Source organism: Parasteatoda tepidariorum, chromosome 9 (assembly GCF_043381705.1).
Source record: "Parasteatoda tepidariorum isolate YZ-2023 chromosome 9, CAS_Ptep_4.0, whole genome shotgun sequence".
Taxonomy (NCBI): domain Eukaryota; kingdom Metazoa; phylum Arthropoda; class Arachnida; order Araneae; family Theridiidae; genus Parasteatoda; species Parasteatoda tepidariorum.
In genome coordinates, this window is record NC_092212.1 from 76082024 (window position 1) to 76107597 (window position 25574).

Below are 25574 nucleotides of genomic sequence, written 5' to 3' on the forward strand. Positions count from 1 at the left end.
AGTGAAATTAAAATCGCTTGTGAAAAATCATGAACCTACGAAAACATTTTTAAATTAACGGAAGTAACCCCTAAGAACGACCAACCTTCATTAACGACCATTTTACAATGGGACAATGTTAAAACTGGTGGTCACCCGAGAAGTTTTACGGTAGTAACTTAGTACTTATTATTTAGAACAAAGCTACCAGCGATTAAGAGCTTTTCATTTTTGGTAAGCAGATTACTTATAATAAAACATATAAACTAAGTTCAGCACAAAAATCAAAGTCACTGGGACACCTTCAGCATTTATAATTTTCTTTGCATATCGTTACGACTGATAATATTAGACAATAAAAAAATTTTGCATTCTATTTATATTTCAATAAAAATAACTACAAAAAAATAGCATAAAAATATATTGTATATATATAGAAATGAATACTACATTATGTTTAACGGAAATCACATAATTATTACAGTGTTTTCATTACAGAAAAAAAATGGGAGAGAATTTCTCACCCTTTCTCAAAAACAGGGTGAGATTTCAAAAAGTGAGATTTCTAAAAATTAAAAAAATACGAATAGACTTGGAAAAAAAATATTTCTTTAATTATAATAGATTTTTAACATCTTCTAATTTCTAAATCATTGAATATTTTTGCTGTATCATCATATGGAAAATGTTCTATATCTACTTTTTCATCAGCTATTCTCATTAGGTTGCTCAAATGCTCATCAGTCTATCTGTTACAATATTTTGTTTCAATTCAGTTTTGGGTGCTAAATGACCTTGCAACAGGTGCTGACATATCCTCTACATCTGTCAGCATAGGCTTTTCAATTATTTCTGTTATAGAATAATGAAGTTCATTGAAGTTATTTCCATGTTCACACTTCTTGTTAGGTCTTCCAGCATAATTTTCACTGATTTCAACTTTTACAAATTGCTGTAAATTGTCGATGAAGGAGTTTGGTAATTCATTAACAGCTAAAAATAGAGCTAACTTTAACCTACTTATTATAAAGGACTCATTTTTTTTTCTCAACACTTGTCGTAGCTATTTTCATGTCTTTTTCAAAATGGCGGAAGACGAAATTTTTTCCAAAATTCAAGAGATTCGCGCATTTTAAAATAGGTTAATAAAGTGTGAGAACTTCTCATGTTAAGAATTTTTTAATGTGAGAAAAGAAAAAAATATGCGAGGTTTTCGCGTTCTCGCGCTGTAGTGATATTATATAACTTAGCGCTGTTATTATATAACTTAGTTTCAATATTTACAGTTTTCTCCCAACACTCCTTATTTAGAAATTGCCAAATAAAAGTGAAATAGTATATTAAGCAAGTAAAATACTTATAAGTATATTATTCTATGTACTTTTGTTGTAAAATCCAGAGCTGATAACAAAAAAAACAAAAAAAATACTATGTGAACAGTCGAATTCAAAAACTATATTTGTCCAACATACCCAGGGAATGTAAATTCTAATTTAGCATTTTTTTTTTACTCTTACTTGCCCAACCAGGCATGTAAATATTTAATTGGAAATGCCGTAAACTGAAGATTAAGCACCCCCTCAATCTCCATTCTTCTGACAGTAATACATATTTATTAAAAATAATGCTCTACATTCATTCTATCAATGTCTGCTTGAGCAGAACAATCGTGTATATAGCAACTCAATCAAATAAATAATTATTTTATTTACTTAAAATATTCTGAACTNATTTAAATTAAGAAAATTAGCAAATAATTTAAATTAGTGAAATTAAAAAAATTATCAAAGAAACATTTCCAGCTTTTCTTTAAAATTCCCTGATTTTTCCAGGTTTTTATCCAAATTTCCCTGATATTTCCAGGTATTTTCCAGTATAAAAAAATTCCTTGATAATTCCAGGTTTTCAAGGTTTTCCAGGTGGGTGGCCACCCTGCATTAATATGCATTTGAAAACATTTGGGTATGTATTTTGTACATAAAAAAATATTTGTGATTTTTTTCAAGTCCTGGTAAATGCAATTAAAAATATTTAGTAAACAGTGTAAATAACATCGGTGGTACAAGTTAACTTTGGTAAATACATGAAAATCTTAAAAATTATGGAAATCTATTTATATCAACAAAATGCAGATAAAAGCTAGTTTTCAACATTCAGATCAAACTAATACTGTTATGTTTGCACCTTGATCTTAGATCAGAATAAAAGTATTCCTAAGAAGAAAAAAATTTCTTGTTTTTTTGGTAAACTATTTATGATATTTTAAACATGAGGGAAGGAATTATTTGAATTAGAGACCCTGTGATTTTCACATCAAATCCCATTGAATTTTAGGAGAATAACATTATACATTTGAAAAGTAACTCAAATGTCTAATATTCAGTAATAATATAAGATATTAAACTTCAAAAACAAATATAATTGAATTTGAATATTAAAAAAAAGAACTACTAATATAACTAAAAGGAATTTATTCTTAACATTGCTTAAAAACTAATCTAATGAAAACAGTAAGGAAAAAAAACAAATCACTGCTCAGCTTTAAAAAAAAAAAAAAAAACTAGTCATTCATATGATAAAATCATAATTTGAAAATGCATGCTTCGTTAAACATATATTAACTTACATAAAATTATGTTTCTAAAATACAAACTAACCATTGGGTCAAAAGTACAATTATCCTATCATAAGGTCCTGAATTTTCAGATTCTATCAAGAAGAAAAAAATTATATCTAATAGTTTTGCTTAATTAACATTTGAAGTTTCAACCACAAACTTGTTTTTTGAATTTTAAATACTAGATTTGTACTTTATGCTTTGTTCAAAAAATGATTTTCACATTTAGTTTTTAGTCTTCATTTTTGAACAATATATAAAGGCAAAAATGCATTATTAACAAAGAATAATATTAAGAAGAGATGATATATCCATGTTGCATGTTAAACTCGTAAAACTTCAACCAACTCAAACAGTTAAACTATCAATTATATTTTCTTCAACGCTAAGCAAGATTCTATAAATCATTAATTAGCTTTTTAATTTACAATTTCAAATATTAGTTTTCAACATGTTTAAAATTAAACACAGAAAAACATAAACCAATAAAAACTAACATGATTAAGAAAAATTTCTATTTCAAAATAAAAAGCACTAAACCCAAATTAAATACTGTTAACAAACCTGACTAACTTAAAATAAATCTAATTGACCATCTGGTTAGCTCACGCAACAAAACAAAACAAATGGCAAACACAAGACCATGCCATGCAAAGTCACAATGTTTTTTTTTCCCACATTAAATCAGAAAAAAAAAATACTCAAATGAAAACACAGGTGACAAATTTCTTACCACTATAGCCGTAAGGGATGTGATAGCCTGGCTCTAAAAACGGTATTCCACAGTCATCAAAGGCAAAATCCAGGTGTTGGGCCATGAAAACCAAGACAGGCTGTGGTTGAGAACCACAGCAACCGACAGCGGGAGAGGATCTGCTTTTCCCGAAGCCCAGAAGCTACGGTTCTGTAGGATTTCGGTCTTTATCGACTGGTGGCAGCTCGCCAATCGCAAAGCCTGGAATGGGCGGGTGGGAAGAGACAGCAGTACCCCCGCCAGGACCTACCACCCACCTACCGAAAATCTTTTCGTAAGGTACGTATCCCTCCAAAGAGTTCCCAATTAATTATGAGAAGACACCTGTAGGTCCAACATGAATTTCCCACAGATCAATCTCTGGCACTATGCAGTTGCATTGGATTGGCTGTATGATAATTCACATACACATGCATGCATACCCCCCCCCAAAGAGGGGGATTCGAGTAGGATGAGATTCTATATTTACAGCCACAAATGGGAGGAGTAAGTCTATGGGAATTTCACAGATGGTGTAACTGCTGCCTCATGCGAGCTTCTTGCTTTTAGTCTCCTGCCACTAAAATCAATGATCTCTTAGTTCAGGAGTGGTTTTATATATTCAATTTGTTAAAAATAATGTGCTTGATCCTGATATTTTATTTAAGAGTGATGCTGCACTTTATTAAGCTGCTTTTGATGTTGGAGGAGGTATTACATTTAATATGACTTAATTTTTTTTTTTTTTTTTTAATCAAGCTTAATACATAGCACAGCTATTAGATCTAATATGTTGTTTTGCCTTTAAGTAATGATGGATTAATAGAAAAAAAATAATTGTGAATTAGAAGCTTTTTTCCCCCCTTTACCTTAAATTTTTTTAATTAATTATTTATCTTAGAGTGATTCAACAATATAAGAAAACCACAATTTGTTTCTGAATTTAACAAAAATTTCAAAAGATTTATTTATTTATTTTTTAAAAATTTCTTAACTTTGAAAAATGATTTTCAGAAAAATAACTAATGATATTTGAGATCTTTTATCTAGAAAATTGAGTTGAATTTAGGACTTTTCATTAAAAATGGCTCTTTGCATTTTCTCTTTATTATTTTCATTATTTCATTATTTGTTTTCTACTAGAACACATAAAAAAAATGCTACTATGCCAAAGATAACGTGGCAAAATAATATTAATATTTAATAGAGGCTTGAGAAGGGAGCATTATTGGCAAATTTAGAAGAGTTACAGTTAGAGGTATACCAGGTATTCAACCATATTTTCATTACCTCAGCTTACTACCTGATACTAGGCTACTACAAAAAAAGCTAACTGGATACTAGGCTACTTTTACTGTGTATTCAGCGCCACTCATTCATATTTGACACAATCATATTTAACTTAAAAATTATAGTAACTTAACTATAGTAATTATAGTTACTATAGTATTAACTATAGTAACTTAAAAATTATTATAGTACTTAACTATAGTAATTATAGTTAGTATAGTATTAACTATAGTAACTTAAAAATTATTATAGTACTTAACTATAGTAATTATAGTTAGTATAGTATTAACTATAGTAACTTAAAAATTATTATAGTACTTAACTATAGTAATTATAGTTACTATAGTATTAACTATAGTAACTTAAAAAGTATTTATGTACACAATGGAAATTTAAGTATTCATAACGTTTCTGATAATTAAGCTGAAATAAGTGTTCAGGTATGACATATTTTACTTTTATGCAGAATTCTAATTCAGGGAAAGCCTTGGTAAAATGGGTACCTTCAGAACAGAGAAATATATTTGCTAAAAGAAGGACATGAAAAAATTCAGAAATCTAACGCTAAAAACTATTTTAACTACTAAATTGATATGATAGTTAAATAAATATACAATGAGAAATAAGGAATTATATAGATATTTTATTTGCTTTCAGTAAACTTGTAAATGTCAATCGATATTTTTATTATTTGGGTTTCTAAGCTTAGCATTTTACTAAACTATAATGGACAACAGAATATGAATATTTTCTGACAAATGACAAAAAATTATTTTATTGATTTAACATAATTTGATAAAAATTTTGAGGATAAATCTTATTTTAAAAACACAAAAACCTTTTTATTTTTACATAACTTTGAAAAACTCACTAGGAAAAATTTTATTACATCTTTAGCATATTATGATTTACATATAAGCATATTATGATAATATTGAAGAGAAATATGTACAAATAAAATTGGTCAACCTTAACTTTAAACTTAATTTATACTGGAAAACCTGTTTCTTATTTGTTATAGCTCAATAAATGAAATTTCTAACTAATCTGGTAAAAGTTCTCTCATCATTGGGTAGCCCAGAGGAGGTTTTCAAGATTTTTTTTTTCTCTGTGTGAAGCAAATATGCATCAGTTTCATGGATAAAGCTATTAATGATTTTAATTCAGAGTTTAATAGCATAAGATCAAAAATCAAATCATTTTGCCCCAAACCCACACAAGATTATACACTAAAGAAAAAAAAATGAACATTGTGATAGATTGTGTATTCAAGATAATATATTCAAACAATGTTATGAACTATAACAAAAGGATCACAATTACAAAAGGGAAAATGAGAAAACAATATAAGAAAGCAGGAGCATAAGGGCTTCGCGGGGGATCATAGAACTTGTCTTTACTTCAAGAAGATTAAACCTTTAAAGATTAACCTTCTACATATGCTTTTCGTGATATCACCTCAACTTTCATAAATGGAAAGAAAAAAATAACTCAAATTGGTTTTTTCTAAAAAATCAATTTTTTTTCACTAGTAACCACAAAAGATTAATAAAAAATTAAAAGAATTCTCATAGTCATTGCCATTTCTTACACAAAAATATAAATTTAAAAATAATGACAGCCCTTTATCACATATTTTTAGAATCTTTGTCCAAAATGATGACAAAAACATTGAGGTGCATAAAATGATATTGAAACAAGAAAACACACACACATGAACCGTTATTGAAATTTCAAAAGTCAGAAGAACGAATTTACAAAACCTGTTTGAGTGCTGCAAGAAACTTGAAGATGCTTCTAATTATCTTTCAATTCCTCATTTTATCCAACCACAATCAAACAGGTTTTGATGATTTCAATTAACAAGAATAACAAAAATATAAGTTAAAGGTGATAATTTAAAAAACAAATTTATAATTTAAAATATGATTAAAAAATTTTTTAAAAAAAAGACTAAGACACACTTACATTTCTGATTATACTCAGGACGCATAGAATCCATGCCATTTTCAAATCCTGAGCGATTGTTGAAATTAGGAAAAGCACCAGTACTGTTATCTCTCGCAACATTCATGTATCCCATTGGTCCATATCTATTGGATGGCTTAGGACTAGACAGGTCAACTGGATGACTGTCAATGACATTCTCTGAAGGACGGTCTCGAGATGGGGAGCACAAATGGGAGTTCTGCATTCCATTTCGATTCACCTCATTGAGCTGGACATGACCCAGCTGTTGGTGCTGAGCCCTATTGTTGACATTGAGGTCTGTATATGGGTTAGGATTTTGAAGGTTTGCCTATAAAAGCAATAAAGATAAGTGTCATCATAACATGGGTCATTTCGGCTTATTGCAAACATTTGCTTATTTCAACAGCATTTGCTTATCGCATTTTGGTATACGCATTATTTCTCAACTGCCATTCCACATTCCACAAAAGCAATAAAGTTAAGTGTCATAACATGGGTCATTTTCGGTTGAAATAAGCAAATGTTTGCAATAGCAAACATTTGCTTATTTCAACCCCATTTGCTTATTGCATTTTGGTAAATGCAGTAATTCTCAACTGCCGTTCCATGAAATAATCTTTGTATTACAATTAATATAAAATTTATATTATAAATTTTATTTATATTGAAATAGGCTTGGATTCAAAATAATTTTTATTGAAGAAAGTGTATGATCAGAAACAAACTGAACAAAAATTGTGTAAGAGCCACAATTTTGAATATGCAAAAAATACGTCGAAAATCAAACAACTAACCTTATTGGTCAGCGATAAAACAATGAAACGTTAAAACTGGTCCTTCGAGTAAATATGTAAATCAGGTAGAAAAATGCAGTCTTAACAGAAACATTTTTAAAAAAATAAGAGGAAAGATTTGAAAAAAAAAATATTTTATTGTAAAAAGATTTGGGAAAGAAAAAAAAAGTTGGTGATGCCTTAGCATCATTATTTGAACTCCTTAAAAGACATAGTTTTTATGTTAGCCTTTATTTACTTTTTTTTCCACAAAAACAAGACCTTTTTTGTATTAACCATATAATATACCAAAATAATAATAACAGACTTTTCACAAAAAGTTTGCAGAGACCACTGGTTTCTGTTTTACAAAACAAGTACCCTAATTTCACAAGTCTACAAAATTATAAGTAGATTTTTCACAATTTCACAAAACCAACTTTCACGAAACATCTGGTATATCTCAGTCACATGATCATCACTCAATATTTGGGGCTAATTTTTTAAGTCATTTTTGTATTAACAGAGGTCTATCTGGGCATTTTTTCAGGTTCTGTTTTTATGAAAAAATTAATCCTAATGTGGTAAACCTAAAATAAGCTTTAAATCCATGTATTTTTTTTTTCGTTTTCGTGAATTTATGCAATTTATTTATGATTAAATAAGATTCAATAAAAATAATAAAATGATGCCTTTCAAGGAACTGTAATTTTTCAATAAAAAATAAACACAAGATGATGCCTAACACAGTAAAAGTACAATAAAAATCTGAAGATATACAATTAAGCCTTGATATTACAAACTCTAAAAATTTTATGAGATCGAAAATAGAACATTTTAATTGAATATTTTTTTTACTATTTAGTCACCTTCAAAAACATTTAACAGTGTCAATATATTAGCTTTTAATTTGACTTTCAGTTTTGCTCAGGTTAAGTTCTTTTGTTTGGTCATCTTCCCTTTATGATTTATCTCTAAGATGCTTTAATCTCTTTCAATATTTCTGATTCTTCACAATCATCACATACTGAAACATTATAGTAACTACCTTTCTCATAAATATCAGGTTCTTTTGGATTCATTAAATTAACAAGTTCTTTCCTATTTTATCTACTTCTTTAGGAATAGATAATTCAGGAATTTTTTTTAAACATGATTATTTCTTCCTTATCAGAGTTTCAAGAAGATAAATTTTAAAAAGCTTTTAGGAATTAGAATTAAAAAAAAAAAAATTTTTAATTCTTCAGGAACAATTTTCGGGGATGAAAAATACTTCGTGAAACCAAGGGTGATTCAATAGTGTACTGGGTTAAGAAGAAAGGCATCCTGTATTAGGACATAGCAAATGCAGAGTTAGGATTTTTAATGGGACATCAAAAAATTCGCATTTTCAAAGTTAGTGATATAGGGCTCAAGTGTTTAAATTTTACACTATAATTAATATTTAATGAGTGTTTCTCAAAGCTCCTTCGCCTAAGAAAATAGAAGAAGAATAGTTTAAATGTTTCTTCTGATTTATCACATGAGAATATTTAGGAATTTTTAAAACCAATAAAAGGAAATAAAATTCAAAAAGTATATTACACCTAGGAAATTTAAATTACAACTTAATAGTTTAATCAATCTTTTCTGTTTTGAAATTGACATTAGTTGGAGATGAATATAAAAAATAAAAATATGATCTGATATAGTTACAAAAAAGGATTACAAATTTTTAAAAAATTCATATCAAATATGAAATATTTTAGAATTATTTAAAATAAAGTTTTCAACAAGAAAAAATCAGAAAAGTGTTGAAAAGAGGGTTTTAAATTAAATAGCATATTTTTCATATTTTTTTATACATTTCATTATATCAGAGGTCCCCAACCCTATGCCCGCGGGTACCATGGCGCCCGTCGATCGATCTAGGTGCGCCCGCTGCTCAACGATAACATATTTCAGTTTTCCATTTTCCCAATAAATGCTATGTAAATACATACTGAAGTACGCTGGCTCAGTAAAGGTAAAGTACTTGAATAGATTTCTACATTTAATTGGAGAAATAAAAAATTATCTTGCAACCAAAAATCAAACATTTTTAGAACTGAGAGATCCTCTTTGGCTAGCAGATTTGTCTTTCATAACGGACATAAGGGAAAAACTAAATTATTTAAACTTGGAGCTGCAGGGAAAGGACAAACATAAAGCAAAAATGATAGAGGCTGTTAACTCGTTCAGAGCTAAGCTAGTTTTGTGGATATCACATTTGAAAATGAAGTCTCTTTTGCATTTTCCAAACATGAAAAAATGGATAGGTGACAGTGAAATTGACATTTATAATCAACCTCCAATTGCTTAAAGATCAATTTAATAGCAGCAATTTAATATCATCGAGCCTTTGATAACTTTTTTGTTAATCCTTTTACGAACCAAATAAACGTAATAGCAACATACATTTCAGAATTTCTTCAAGTAAGGCGAGAAGAATTGGATATATAAATTTTGGATCTCCATTGGATGACATTATCTCAAAACTATTATATCACATGAGAAATTCTGGAATATATTTGAAGGACTAAATTCCATTCTTAAAAAGAGCATTATATTCTCCCAATTATGTAGAGCTGGTCAGCGAAATGCCATGCGAAACACCTCATGCCACTGTATTTTATAAATAATTTCTATACTTCGCATGTTTTGAAAACAATTTAGTAATCATTTATTTTACACAAAAATATTAATTGCATTCATATGTTAAATTAATTTTTGAAATTTAATTTTTTGTGCACTATATGCAGTGTGTATTATTACCTATGTCTACCAACTATAAATTTATCTTGAAAAAATAAATGGTGCCCGCCATTCGACCGATATTCTGGTATTTGCTCTTAGGTACAAAAAGGTTGGGGACCACTGCATTATATAATTACATTGGTTTTTTCAAATCTGAACAGGCTGAGTTTTCAGCAACTTCTTCTAAACTAAAAACCTGGCAAAATCCAGTATTTTATTGGATTTTTCGTGCCACTGTTCTTATTTTACCTGACTAGTAATACTGTAGGAAGATGCATTTTGAGAGGGTGTACTACTCGCAGAGCTGTAAGCAGTAGTATAAGGAGCCAAAGACATACTGGCTGTCACAAAACTTTGATCCTCAAAGTTAGAGTATTCCTGTGCAGGTTGAAACCCATGGTTCACCTGAAATAACAATTTTTTTAACAATTAATACATAATACCATACTGTAGAAATAAAATACATCACTAAGGCTAAAGAAAAAAGACAAACAAGGTTAAAATGATTTTTTTTTTTAACTTTACTTTCATGTTTTTTTTTATATCAATTATTATTTGCGGAGTGTAAATAATATAAAAAAAGACAAAAAGACAATTGTTTTTAAAACTTTGAGACAGATAATGAAATAAAATAGTTTTGATCATTTTATTACGTTTTTGAAGTACTTTATGAATTGAATTTAAATAATAAAATAAAAATAAATGGCTGCTTCAAACCTTTTAATCTCAAGGTTTATTTATACATGTGCAGGTTAAAACCTATATTTCCTCTTAAAAATAAATTTCTGCTTTCAATTTTTTTAAAAAAAATAATAAATTATAATGTTAGAGTAACAAACTTCAGTACAGACTTAGATAAAATGAAAAACTTTCTGTTAACGCGAAATCTGAATATAAAAACTTTCTGCATGCATGCATTGATTAACTCTTGTAACTAGTTTCAATCCTTTTGTCGCCACCTCATTTTGATGAAATTTGTTAGAAAATCAGATTTTTTTTTTTTAAATGTTTTATTTTTATAGAACTGTTTATTGATTCATACCATATGGATGAATTTGGCAAAAAACCAAGATAGCTGAAAATAGAAATCCAAAAATTTTAGGTGCAAAAACACTTTTTAAACACTGAAAAATACTTGAAATTTGAGCAAGAAAAAGTATCAATACAAATCTCAATGTTTGATTTTAAAATCACGTGAATACGAATTCCTATGCATAATTTTTAAGTCACTTGAACATGAATCATAACAAGGTGGAAACTTAAATTAAATAAACAACCAATCAATTATTCAATATTTTTTTAAAAAATCATTTTATGATGAAAGTACATTGACGCAGAAAGACTTTGAAAAACAGATATTTCATTAGAATATTCAATGTCTCCATTCAAAGTCTTGATTTTTCAGAATCCCTCAATTTTTAACGGTAAGATTCATGAAAAGAGTTCTTTAACAATTCACATATTTTAAAGTTGTAATGAATACATTATATATATTTTTTTTTCTCTTTTTTTTATTTCCCCTCGTCAAATATTTTTAAATTAAATTTTAAAGTATGTTAAACTAAATTTTGTCATATTTTTATATTATCTAATAAAAAAATTTAAAAAATTCAAAAATGATTATTACATTAAGATTATCAATCAATATTGATCACTGACTCATTAGGCTTGAGGAAAAAGTGACAACTATGTCATAAGAGTCTACAGGCCACCAGCTACGAACTGAAAATGTAAACTTTCAGGTCTAGCAGTGGGTGCACAATGCTAGCTCTATTGCTGTATTATCAGTTAGTCACTAAATCAATAAATTGGCAATTGTGGAGCATTAACCAGTAACCACTAACTCACTCAGTAATTTACTTGAAATATGCTATATTTTCAATAAATGAACATATAACTATCATTATTGATCAATAACATTAATTGATAATATTATCAATCGCTAGCTGTAAATACAGTGAATTCGCGATAACTCGAATCTGATAGGACTGACGAAAAACTTCGACATATCGGAAGTTCGACTTATCGTTTGTTTANATTTAAAAAATTCAAAAATGATTATTACATTAAGATGATCAATCAATATTGATCACTGACTCATTTGAATTGAGGAAAAAGTGACAACTATGTTATAAGAGTCTACAGGCCACCAGCTACAAACTGAAAATTTAAACTTACAGGTCTAGCAGTGGGTGCACAATGCTAGTTTTATTGCTGTATTATCAGTTGGTCACTAAATCCATAAATTGGCAATTGTGGAGCATTAACCAGTAACCACTATAACTCACTCAGTAATTTACTTGAAATATGCTATATTTTCAATAAATCAACATATAACTATCCTTATCGATCAATAACATTAATTGATAATAGTATTATTAATTGCTAGCTGTAAATATTACTTAACTAGAAATAACATAACTTTCTGTTCATTTTAAATCAAACCTGTCATTGTAATAAGCACTGTTTTACAGATTTGAAACATTTTTGATTCCAAACTTAAGTAACTTTTCCCCCCAATACATCCTAAAATATTTTATTTTGAGGACTGATTTGCCAGTTATCTATTGCAGAATTGCATAAAATAGAACAAGATGTTTTTTCAAATAAAAAAGAAATACAGATATATGTTCTCATACATTTCACATTTGCGTAGTAGAATATAATCAAAACAAAACTAATTTTCCAAACATTAGAGTCAATCGATGTAATAAAAAACTAACAACATGTGTTTATTTGAATTTTAAAGCGGAAATTTATCTATTTAAAAATCTTACTTTCTGGGAATCTGTTTCCAAAGTTAAAAATAAATGTTTATTTAAAACAAAAATTTTTTTAAAAATATGAGATAATTTTTGTGAAAATAAACAAAAAGATTAAAAATTTAAATCAAACAATTGATGAACTTTTCCCTCAAATTTGTAAAGAAATTATGAGTAATAACTTTTTACTTTTGTTTTTTGAAATGAATATAAATGTTTAATTATGTATGACAGGCTTTTCATTTTAAACATACTAAAAAACAAGTTTAACTAGATTAAGAAAAAACACTAAAAACTTGTTTTTAAAAATGTACTTTAGAATTGATAAAATTTAAGAATTCTGCAATGCAAAAAAATTATCAATATAAATTATAAGTTTCAGATTTGAAATCAAAACAAAAGTGAAGAACTTGATATTTAGGCTTTTTGTGAAACAACTTTTTTTTTCCTTGAAAATCACTTTACTGAAGAGTAAATTTATACTTACAGTTTTAACAGTAAAATATTTTAAGATGAAATTCATTTTAATATCAAGAAGTGTGAGTAAAATTTTTATAAGTGCACAAAAATCATAACTAGGTATGAATTAAATAATCTCAAAATTAAATAAATTTAAATAATTCAATATTGCAATTAAATTGAACAAATTTAGAATTCTCTAAAAGTAAAATGTAATTAAGTCTTTCTTAAAACTGATTAGCTTACACTTCATACCAATATTTAAACACTGTAACAAATGTTTGACTAAATAGTAATTTGGCTGAAGATAAAATGGTATTTATAGACATTAAAATAAAGTCAAGTACAATAAAAAAAAAGAAAAAAAATTATTAAATGATAGGCACATAGGAATGATAAAAATAGAAATAGCATAGAAATAGGCATAGGAATGATAAAAAAAAAAAAAAATTATAAACAAATGAAGAACTTCAACAAGTAAAAAATAACTAAAACTTAAAACCAATATTTATTCATTCTAACAAATATCTGATTAGATAGTAAATTGGTTAAAGATAAAATATTATTTTTAGACATTTTTTATTTAATAAGTGAAAGCTAAAATACTCTATTTATAGACATTAAAATAATCTTAAAATAACAATAATAATAATAGATTGATCATTGATAATATTTTCAGACACTGACTCATATCATATTTCAATACAACTAGAGAAAAAATTCAAGAATTTATATTTAATTTCAGGAGTTCTTGAGGTGCTAAAAAAAAAGGTTGCAATGAAAATTACAACTTTGATTTTTCATTTAAATCTGTTTATCAATAAGATAACACAGTAATTATTNTCAGCTAAAAAGCGGAAAAATCTCATCCCTGTTTAAATCTGTTTATCAATTAGGTAACACAGTAATTATTTTGATCATTTATGTCAGAAGGGTTAAATGAACTAGAATATGTTAAGTAATTTAGAAATATATCAGAGAAAAAAAGGCTTTAGTTTGTTTAGAAACAAACAAACAAAAAATTTTTTAGAAAATAGCTTCTTTTTCTTTTGTTAATCCATTTTTGTATCTTAATGTAAGAACATACAGGCTTCATAGAGGGCTAAGGAAAAAATTTGATAACATTTTTCAGATAAATCAGGACAAAACTAAGACATTTTTTAGAACAGTTTTTAGAATAGAATAATATGTACCTTCTACTTTTAAAAAAGGCAAACAAAAATGGATAATTTGCTTCACTAATTGTAAGAAAAGCAAATTTTACCACAAAAGAATAATAAAACATACTATTTCTAATTTTAGAATATTTGTTTAGAACAGAAAGTTTTAAGAGATTGTCATAATATCAATACTGAAAAATTAATAATTTAGTTTCAAATCAACAGATGGAAAAATTTTACAACACTACTGCATTGAAAAAAAAATAACCAGTACCAATTAATTCACACACTATTATATCAATATATAATTAAAATTAGTAATTTTGTTCAAAATTCTCCTCAAATAATTTTAAATTTGATGAAATTGATTGATTACATCAAGTATAGCTTCCCTAATCGTAAAATGAAAATGACGCACTGAATGTGTCACTTAACATTTTTGTATAAAAAATTTTCAGGGGATTACCTCTCAATTCATTTCAAAATTTCATGATAGGATAACTGTATTGTTGATTGGAATCAATCTCTTAAAATCGCAAATTCTTTTTAAAAAATCCTCATTTATATTCTTAGAAATTGGGATGTTATGAACACACACAAAACTTAGGAATGTTAGGACAAAAAGCTAAAAACCAAGACAAATATTTTTTTTTTAATCAAGAAAATCAGGAATATCAAAACCACCACAAACCCTGAACTTGAAGTAAATTTGAATAAATCGATTTTAGTATGTTTGAAAAAAATTGCCTATAATAACTTTTACAAATGTTAACCATCTTACATCAAGACATTAAAAAAATGTTCTAACTAGCTGGAAAAACTAGTGTTTTATCGTATACTGTTCTAACTAAGAGAAACTAGTGTTCCACAGTATACTGTTCGAATTAACAAGAGAAACTAGTGTTCCACAGTATACTGTTCTAAGTAACAAGAGAAACTAATGTTCCATAGTATACTGTTCTAAGTAACAAGAGAAACTAATGTTCCATAGTATACTGTTTTAAGTAACAAGAGAAACTAGTGTTCCATAGTATACTGTTCTAAGTAACAAGAGAAACTAATGTTCCATAGTATACTAACAGACCACAATGAAACAATTTTAAGCCTTAAGAAATTAAGAATTTTTATTACAGAATATGTTCTTTCCCTGATCAATTTTAATTAAAAACAAGTGACAGCTGACTGACAATGAAATCAATATAGAACTAAGATAGTTACATATGCATTAAATCACAAAATATTTTAAAGAAGAAAGACATGCAACCAACTGCAATACAAACATGCAAAACAGACATACAATTCTAATTACATCAAAAAAATATATGCAAAATATTTAATTTTCATAAAAATTAATTCGTTCTAACAAGATAACTTAATAGTTTCAAGTTTTTGTATTAATTTAGCATGTTTAGAAAATTTCAAATGAGCTATATATCTAATTCATAAATATTAGCTATATAGCTAGCTTGAAATTTGATAATAATATGAATTACATAAAAATATGAAAATATAGCTAATATGAGATTTAAAAATTATAATTTTTTTCTACAAATAAATCTTTCTGTATTATTACTTACTTCAAAAGTAAAAACAAATTTTAAAAAAAAGTAGAAGAAAAATAATTTACAAAGAAAAAAAAATAATAAGACCTCAAAATAAAATTCTTCCCACATATTTCAACGCTAACTCGTAGACATTTCACCGGCCACATGTAGTATGTTTTTCAACAAAGTTTGGTTTGACAAGTTTTCAACTGTCTAGTTTTGCTCAAATTAAGTCCCGCTAACACAGCCAATAATATATTTCATTCTTTATCCTGTACACACGACATGGTTGATACCCGAATTAAAAATTTGAATTCCCTTTGATGCTTCCTCAAATAAAAATTTCTGCTGTTCTCAGTAAATCACACTTTTAATATCATTCGATTCTGAGTAAAACAATTCACTAGATTCATTACTTAGTGTAGACATGGTGTACGTACAAAACTGTACTTAATATAAAAACTTTTCAATTATTATCTCTATTGATTTCGTTTTGATCTCATTCGCACGCTTTCTAACAACTACGGTACTTTCGTAGTATCAAAAATTAACTTTTCTAGGTCTAGCTAAGATAATTTGTTAATATTTTAACGAATTAGAATTAAAACGAAGCTTTTCACTACTTCGTATAAACAATTTAAATACATACATATAGTTTTTTTTTTTTTTTTTAATACCAACCTAAGTTAATTCCGTCTTGCTGAGCTTTATTTCTTTCAAAAAAATACGTTAGTAAAAATTAGAGATAAAAATAAATAAATAAAAAAAACTTAAGTCAGATAAAATTACAAACGACTTGGCGAATTTTTGGAATATTTTTATACTTTTCTTTTGGAATAAAAATAAAATAAGGCATACTTAGATAATTTTTGAGAAACAAGATCATTGTACTGCAATAAATAAATTGCACGTCGCATAAAATTTAAAGACTCTCATTAGCATGTATAGTTTTTGAAATGAATATTTTAGATGGTCCATTTGCGTGATTCAAATTAGATTGCGTGTGATTAGATTTTTTTAATGATAATAAAGTAAATTTGAAACAAAAATTACAATACAAAGAATTAGAGTGAATTATGCTATTTTATCACAAATATACAGAGCAAAACATGAAACTGAAAATCGAAATTTCGATATCGTCCCTTCACATCGATTGCTGATGCAGAGGACCACCATTGATGAAATTATTTTATGCTAGTCCAAGTAAATTTTTAGTCTAAATGAACGGACTACTGCATTATTGTTATAAAATGGGAGGGGGCGGTTCGAATAAGCATGTTTTTCTTAACTTTTTCCTTTTCGGCTGGTCAACAAAAATAAGCAAATCAACCCCCTCCCCCCATGCTACGTAAGGAAATCGCAACCTACCCCTTCCGGGATTCTGCTTTAATTTTGAATCCCAATAATATGATTAAATTCAAATAAAAGATAAAACTTTGCATAAAGTACAAATTAAGTTGCGGTTTATTTTACAAAATTTTAAAAAGAATATTCTATAGGAATTAATTAATCCTTTGTGCCTTCCTTCTATGTTTAAAACTCTTAAAGAAAATTTTCTAACTTCCTCTCCCCAAATTCAACTTACAATCCAAATGTGCAATTTTTCCACGAATGATTTATTTTTATATTTTTGTTTAAATTGTTGCTTTTTAAGAACATTTTGTAAATAAGGGGTTCTTACAGTCTTGCATAAACATTGCTGATACCCTTCCTCCCACCCTTGTCAGAGAAAAGTAACCAAATCATAGCCCCTCCCCAGGTGCTTAGCAATATTTAAAGTCAATAATAATAACATTACCAAGAGTATAAAATTGGAAGGAAAAAAATTACAATTATTTTTTTAAAAATGCAGAGAGGCCCACTTGCTCCGGACAGTGGATAGCTATTTTCAAGTGGTAGTCTTTTAATGCGTGATTCTTGATTTAAAAATTCGATTTATATGGTTTTTAACTCACCACTACATCTAAAAAAATTCGAAGGGTTATATGATACGCCACTTTGTTGCAATAACGCAGTGTTGAGCTTTTTAAGAAAATTAACAAAGATAAAATTAACCGAAATTCTGCACACTTTTCTTTGCAGGTCTCTAGCGTTATTTAAAATATTTTGCCGTATCCGGAGCAGTTGACATCTCAGAAAATGCGTCGAAGTTTGTAAGAATTTAAACTAGATACTTTTAAATTTGAAACTTCACGGAAATAAGAGCACAGTAAATTAAATAAACAATGGTAATTACAATAAAATTCGAATTAAATAGCAATTATTTATTAAATTATAATAAAAAAAGAGCTTTTTGACATAACATTTTAAAACAAAGAGAAAACGCTTTAAATTCACCTCTAGCGTATAAATTCCATTTATAATTCCACATAAATCTAGAAAAATTTACACTACACCACCCACCAAGCAAACAAATGGTGGACAAACTATTACCCAGACCATACCCAGACGAAGACATTTTATAAACTGTACTTTGTTTTTGTGTTAAAAAAAAATAACTATATTGAGTGTTCAAAGGTAAAATAAAATGTGTACTTTATTTAATAACAAAACATTTAAAAATTAAAATTAGCAATTTAAAAAATTTAAGGCAATCAAAACACGGGCACAATAAATATAACTAACAGCAGGAATTATAATAGCATTAGAAAATTTAATATTATTTGCTAAAATGTTAAAAATCATCAAATTTCAAATTTTTTGACATTAAGTTTATTTTTAAAAACAAAGAGAAAAAGTTTTAAATTCACCTCTCGCATGTAAATTTCAGTCATAACTCATCATTTTAATCCGCATAAATCTAGGAAAATTCACACTCCCAGCACACAGTGCGCGACATCCACCAGGTAAACAAATAAACAGTAAACAAACTATTCCATGTCTCCGGGTAAACTTTCAGACGATGATAGAAGAGTTATCCAATAATCGATAGAATTCGATACAGAAAACGAGTTTTCACCCATGTTACGTGAAAATTTTCACTTTTTCATCTTGTTCTGTTTGACGGAGATCGTCTGTTTTAAAAAAAATGCGATTGACGGCAGAGAGAACACACCAAACGAACTACAACGCGAATAACTGTTTCAATGATCAAATGAAAAGGTGGCCTGGGGCCAGAACTTCCGTGGGAACCGCCATCAGGCAAAAAGAACGTGAGAACAATAGCCACTCAGAGGGGGTTCTGACCCCTCGCTCTCGACCCCGCCTTTCAGCTATGCTATCATATTATGCCGGATTTTTTATTAATAAACTATGCTTGTTATTTTTTAAAAGGGGTGCTTCCTGGGATAAATTGGGTATTGATTTAAAGTGTAGCATTTAAAGATGAAAACGATTTCGCAGACGATATGACGGGTTGATTCGGGAGCAAACTACACGGTATCCCCGAATCAGTTTCTGAACATACGTAATAAGAACTGACCAGAGGTTATTCATGGGTGCTTTGTGAAATCTTACGAGTTGTAGTTTTAATGAAATAAACACATCAGACTCCGCTTTTTATTTTAAAAAAAATTATGAAGTGTCAATTTTAAATAGAAATATATCATTATCTTAAACTAAAATACATTGTAAAGAGTTCGTATGATATGTAAAATTATTTTGGAATATCCATTAAAAAATCCAAAAATTTTTGAGAAGGGTCAGTTTGGATTGCCACTTATTTTCCCGCTATCAAATAAGTAATCATTTTTTCTTCTAATTTTAGAACTGCGGAATATAAAACCGATATAAGAAGGGGAAGAAAAAATACGAATATTTATAATTGAGATTAAATGAATATTTATATTACAACTAATCACATGATTGTGTCTAATCTTGCGGTTGTGCATGAAGTGCTAACGTATCAGCCTTAAGGCATGGATTTATTATCAAGCTGAATTAATTTTCGGATCAGATTTAATTCAATACCTACAAGCGACGCCATGTGTGAGTGTAGAATTTGATTGGCTGACTCTCACGTGAGGTAACTTACAGGTATCCAATTGAAAATATTTGACTTCAACGATAATAAAAAAAATTTAATTAAGTGAAATGTGACACTAGCCATAAATGTTTAAAAAAAATATAAGAAATAGAATAGATTGAAAAACTATTTTAAAGTTAATTTGACACTCAGCACAAAATTTTATTCTCCCAATGATTTACCCAAATTTAAAAAAATAATAATAATAAAAAACAATAGCAAAAGAAACATGATTATTAAAAATCATCCCAACAAATTTATGAAGTCGATAATTTTGATACACACAAAAGATATACAGGGCTTGATCAAAATAATGTTAACACTTTTATACTAACTCTATGTTAACACTCTTTCTTTTAGTAACATATGTTTTTGAAGATTTTACAAGGCGTAACTGTTAGCACAATTTGAAAGATCATGCTTGAAGCTTCAAATAATGGGGTCCTTTTTAACCATGCTAAATTTGCATTGACCAAAATAAGAATAGGAAGTTAATGGCTTCTTTCTTTTTTTAATGCCACAATAATGAAGAAAAAAAGCGCTCTTATATAAATATTAATAACCTATTGAATATTTTCAAAATTGTAGAAAGATTAAGCTAGAAAGAAGTTTTAAACTTCCAACGTCCATTTTGGTCGATGCGAATTTTACATGGGTAAAAAGAAAAAGGTCCCCATTTCTAAAAGCTTCACGCATGATTCATGATGCGCCAACAGTACTGACATATATACCATTTTTTAGAACATGGATTTTTCTTTAAAAAAAATAAATAAATAAATAAAAGACTGGTATGCTAACTATTTCATTGTTAGCATTTTTCTTGGATGAGCAGGGCAAACGTATCTAACTAAATTTTATACTTGGTTCTGAAATGTCACTTAGATTAAATATTTTTTTTTTACCCAATTGCTAGTTAAATAAAAAAAATATTCACATACTTTCAGCACACAATTTGAAGCATATTTTTTAAGAGCTTCAGTTATTAATACAAAATTTAAGTTCGTTGGGTTAGCGGTCAAAGTTGGCAGGTTCGCTATCCCCGAGGTGGGGTTTTAAGAGAAGTTCTAATAGGTATTTTGTGTTCTACCTACGAATGAGGAAACCAAAAGGTGTAGGCGTATCTTTTTCGTATAAAAACACTTTTTTAAAGAAAGCCTACATCAAATATAAGGTGGGTCACGGCTGGAAGTTTCGTAACAGAATTTGGAGCATCTTTCCTACGTTATAATTAAAACTCAAAATAATGAATAGAATTTTCGCTGCACTCAATTATAAGAACTATACTAGTGGGCAAAATAAGAGAGGTAAATAAATAAATAACTCTTTTTTTTTCAGGTCAGATTAAAATCTATTTCGTTATTTTTTATGCCCTTAAAAGAGGGTTTTCTTAGAAAAACATTCTCAACAAGACACAGGTTAAACAAAAATTTAAACCAATAATCTCAAAAAACAACGTTCCAAAAACGACATTATTTTGGGGCGTATAAACATTTTTAAATTAGCGAGAAATTAAAGTTTGAAACCCATCAAGTACCGAAGTTCGCATGCTGAAAGAAGTTATATGTTTCACAGGGCTGCCAACTTTCTACGCTTTTTGTAAAAATTTATTCTAGTGGTAACTAAGGTTATGTTTTAATTATTTTTAAGTTAACACGTTCACGCCGGGAAAAGTGAAAATACTGGTAGAAGAACTATTTCAATATTAGATAATATTCGGGAGGAGTTAATCTATTCTCAACAATAACAATTCACTGTAAGGAAATTTATTACGGCGAAAAAGCAATTCAATATAAAAATTGCATCTGTTAAAAACAATTGGTAGTTATGGATTTTTATTATTCCCGGAAAAAAACTAAAAAATGAAATTTATTGTTACCAGTTTTTACTCCGGTGCGCTGCCAAGATGAGACAATCTAGCGTGACCCACCGTTGGGTCACCCCGGCGTGAACGTGTTAATTATTTTTAACTTAGTTAAGCTTAGCTAAGTTTAATATTTTTTATTCATTTGAACTTATTTTCCACACCACTACATATAAACGATTTAAAAATTCATATGCAACGCCGCTTTGTTCCAGTTCTTTCGTAGGGCCTTACTGGCCGAGCGGTACTGCCCGCCAAACACAGTGTGAAGCGTGGAGGTGGCTGGTTCGATTCCCGCCGTACCCCTGAATGTATTCTTTGAGATGTCTTTCTACTTGTCAAAGGTTTATAAGCCTAAATTGAGCAAACAAGCCTGCAAATGTATGTTATTTCAATAAATTTATAAGCCAGCTCTTTCGCCGTGAGACTTTTAAAATGTTGGTGAAATAACCAAAAATTTTTAAACATTGGCTTGTAAATGTCTACCACTCTATAAAATATTTTGCAAAATGCGTAGTAGATGGCAGATCTTTTCTCGTTTAAGAAAAATATTAAATAAATAAAATATAATGACAATAAATGAACAAAACAGATAACTCAATTACTTTATTCAGAGAATTCAAATGGGGGGGGGAAGCAATTATTAACTTTCGTCATAACATATTAAAAATATGAGTCATTATTTCGGTCTGAAATAATATAAATTTTTTTTTCAAAAAAAGTGGTAACTAAGATTAGAAAATATCCACTTTGTTTAGTTGCTACCTCCTTAAAATCACCCACAAAAAGATGGATTTCTGTCCTCTCGACTGCGGCTGATATTTTAGTCTTAATCTCTTCAGACATGATGTGGTACGCCCCAAGCACGATTTGGAAATTGTTTTCAAGTGGTAGCTATATTTTGGAAATTGTTTTCAAGTGGTAGCTATGTTCTGAAAAATATGCCCACTTTTAAATATTAATATTTTCGTTTTGTTTCGTTTATTTTCGTTTATTGTGGCAGCAAAACTTTATAAGTGATTTTATAAAAGTAATTGGAACTTAAACATTATGAATTCTTAATTAGTCTTGACAAAAGTTCGCCACTCCTTAATTTTTCCTGGTTGTGGGTACCTTGTATTTGGTGAGGTTTCCTAATGCTAATGGATACCTTGGGTCTGAAGAAATTATACGAATCAAGATTTTTTTTAAAAAAGAGCCAAAACTGGTTGGAAAATCATTTTATTCTTGCTAGTTTTCGGGAAGTATAAAATATCCACGACTAACATAATTTTTTTAACAGTTACAACATGCAAATAATACTGTTTCTTAACCGAAAAAAGGGAAATATTGACGAATAGTGATTGCTTCTAAAAAAAATATATATAAAAAAAAAAAATAAAAATAAAAAATAAAAAAAAAAAGATAAATGCATAAAGCGCTTGATAAATACACTGGGTGCATTGCGAGTTGAGTTCGTTAATGACCAAAATTGATATAACTCATAAAAAAAATTTAAGTATCGTTATTAGATTGTGCACAATTAAGCGTAATCTAATAATAATATTAGATTGCGCTCTGTGTTTGTTAATGACCAAAGTAGATAAGGAATAACATACATATCTAAAAAATAATTAATGCTAGATTGCGAGCAATAGAGCGTGCTCTGAGTTCGCTACTGACCAAAATTAATAGAACTCATAAAATAATAATTATTATTAGATCGCGCACAATTAACTAAACGTAATCTAATATTGATTTCAATGGAATTCGAAAATACATGAAATCTAATATAATTCATAGAAAAACAAAAGTTTTATTACATAAATATCTTATAAGATCAATTTTAACATATGTTTGTGAAACCTGGACTATATCTTGTACGGATAAGGCTATGTTGGGTACCATTGAGAGAAAGGTCTTGGGAAGTATTTTTGGAGGAATTCAAAAAAAATTATGTGTGGATTAGAAGATAAAATCCAGAGCTTTATCACTCATATAATGAACCTGACATTATTAACTTTATTAAACGACGAAGAATAAAATGGGCAGGCCACGTTATCAAAATGGAAAAAAACCGTACCGCAAAAAGAGTTTTCAATGCCAGTCCAGTTGGCATACAAAAATGAGGCAGGCCGAATTTGAGATGGATAGATGGCCTAGAGAAAGACCTTTTGGTCTTAAAAACCAAAAATTAGAAAACACTAGCAAAAAAAAAGGTTAGCCTGGAAAAACTTCTTGAGAAGGCCAAGGCCCACCCTGGGTTGTCAAGCCATTGATGATGATGAATCTAATATTGATAATATCAGATTGAGCTCAATGTTTGTTCTTGACCAAAATAGATACGGAATAACGTACAAATCTTACAAATAATTCATGCTAGATTGCAAGGAGTAGAGCATAATCTAATATAGAAAATATTATATTGCGCTCTGTGTTCGTTACTGACCAAAATTAATAATATAATGCAATATAATTATTAAAATATTATGTAGTGCACTATGTTCGTTACTGAGTGAAATTGATTATGATCATAAAAACATTTAATTCTAGATTGCGAACAAGAGAACATAATCATGGACTGCGTTCTATGTGTGACCAATATTGATAATGAATAATAAAATAATAAAAAATATTTCAGTGATTAAAAGGCTACTTACAAGCATATTTCCAAATGATTCACACGAAAAATAAGTGGCAAAGCTAAATTCAAAGTGCACCCTAAGTGTCGATAGCGATTATAATTTTTATGAATGCTTTTTCCCAATCGATGGAACGATGTTGATATTCGTCAACCACAGAACGCCGACGCTGAATTAATAAGTATTTGTTATAAAATTATGCTGACTCAGAATGGTCTGACAAAGTTATTGACATTAATATATGTAATTTAATTCAGAACTTTTTGGTGATGTGTAAATAGATTTAACATCTTATTACATGTTTCTTTTTTTTTAATGTTTTTTTTCCATTCTATTCATTAAGATTCACCACAACTTAACCATCATGAAATCCATTTATCAAGCTGGAACATGGACGAGTGGTTTTAAATTGTTTTTACTTATTTAAAACAGCAATTAAACAGGTTTCGTAAATTTTAAAAGCTCTTATCTTCACCCTTTGCACTCCGAGTATCTTGAAGCGCTTTTTCAACTAATATAAGAAGTAAATCATTTGCAATGCATGATTCAGTAATAATTTTTAAAATTTTTAAAATTATATGGTTAGTAATTAATAAGGTATGAAAATGTTTTGATTTTAGAGTAGCAGGGGTGATTGTGAGCCCAAGTCAAAATTCCGGAAAATTTCTTGAGTTAAAAAAAAAAAAAGTTTAAATTCAAAAATTAGAAAAAAATTTAAACCAGGTTTTTTTAATTTTTCTTGATATTTCTTAGTTTACTTAAAATATATTTAAAATTTTACACATACCTATAACAACCTGGAGAAGTAATTATAAATTTACAAATATGTCTTTCTTTCTTGAGTTTATGATTAGAACAACTATTTACTGATAAAGAATGAATATTAATCATGAATGTAAGCTTATAAAGTATCTCTCTGGCTCTCCCTTACAAACAAATAAAATAAACTGTGTTTTTAAGTTCTACTTTTGAAAATTTGATTTCCGGAAACTTCTGTGATCAATGATTTTTTGAAACGTTTGGACCTTCGATCTCCGGAAACTTCCGGATCACTGTTAGCGAAAA

The 25574-nt window shown here is 28.3% G+C and overlaps 1 protein-coding gene across 18 annotated transcripts in view; it reads right to left on the reverse strand.

The window, feature by feature from the left end:
• The window catches only part of LOC107450465 (recombining binding protein suppressor of hairless), a 119978-nt gene that overhangs the window by 31191 nt on the left and 63213 nt on the right, over positions 1-25574 (reverse strand). For 7 of the 18 annotated variants that reach the window (XM_016066265.3, XM_071185110.1, XM_071185113.1 and 4 more), the window contains exons 2-3: positions 10388-10543; positions 6588-6918 (exon numbers count right to left, since the gene is read on the reverse strand). In XM_016066265.3, the coding sequence (XP_015921751.2) occupies positions 6588-6918; positions 10388-10474 (418 nt within the window). In that variant the 5' untranslated portion in view covers positions 10475-10543. Of the gene's footprint in view, positions 1-6587; positions 6919-10387; positions 10544-16096; positions 16321-18813; positions 19224-25574 lie in introns of those variants that run through there. The other 11 variants (XM_071185107.1, XM_071185103.1, XM_071185105.1 and 8 more) reach the window with 5 other exon arrangements.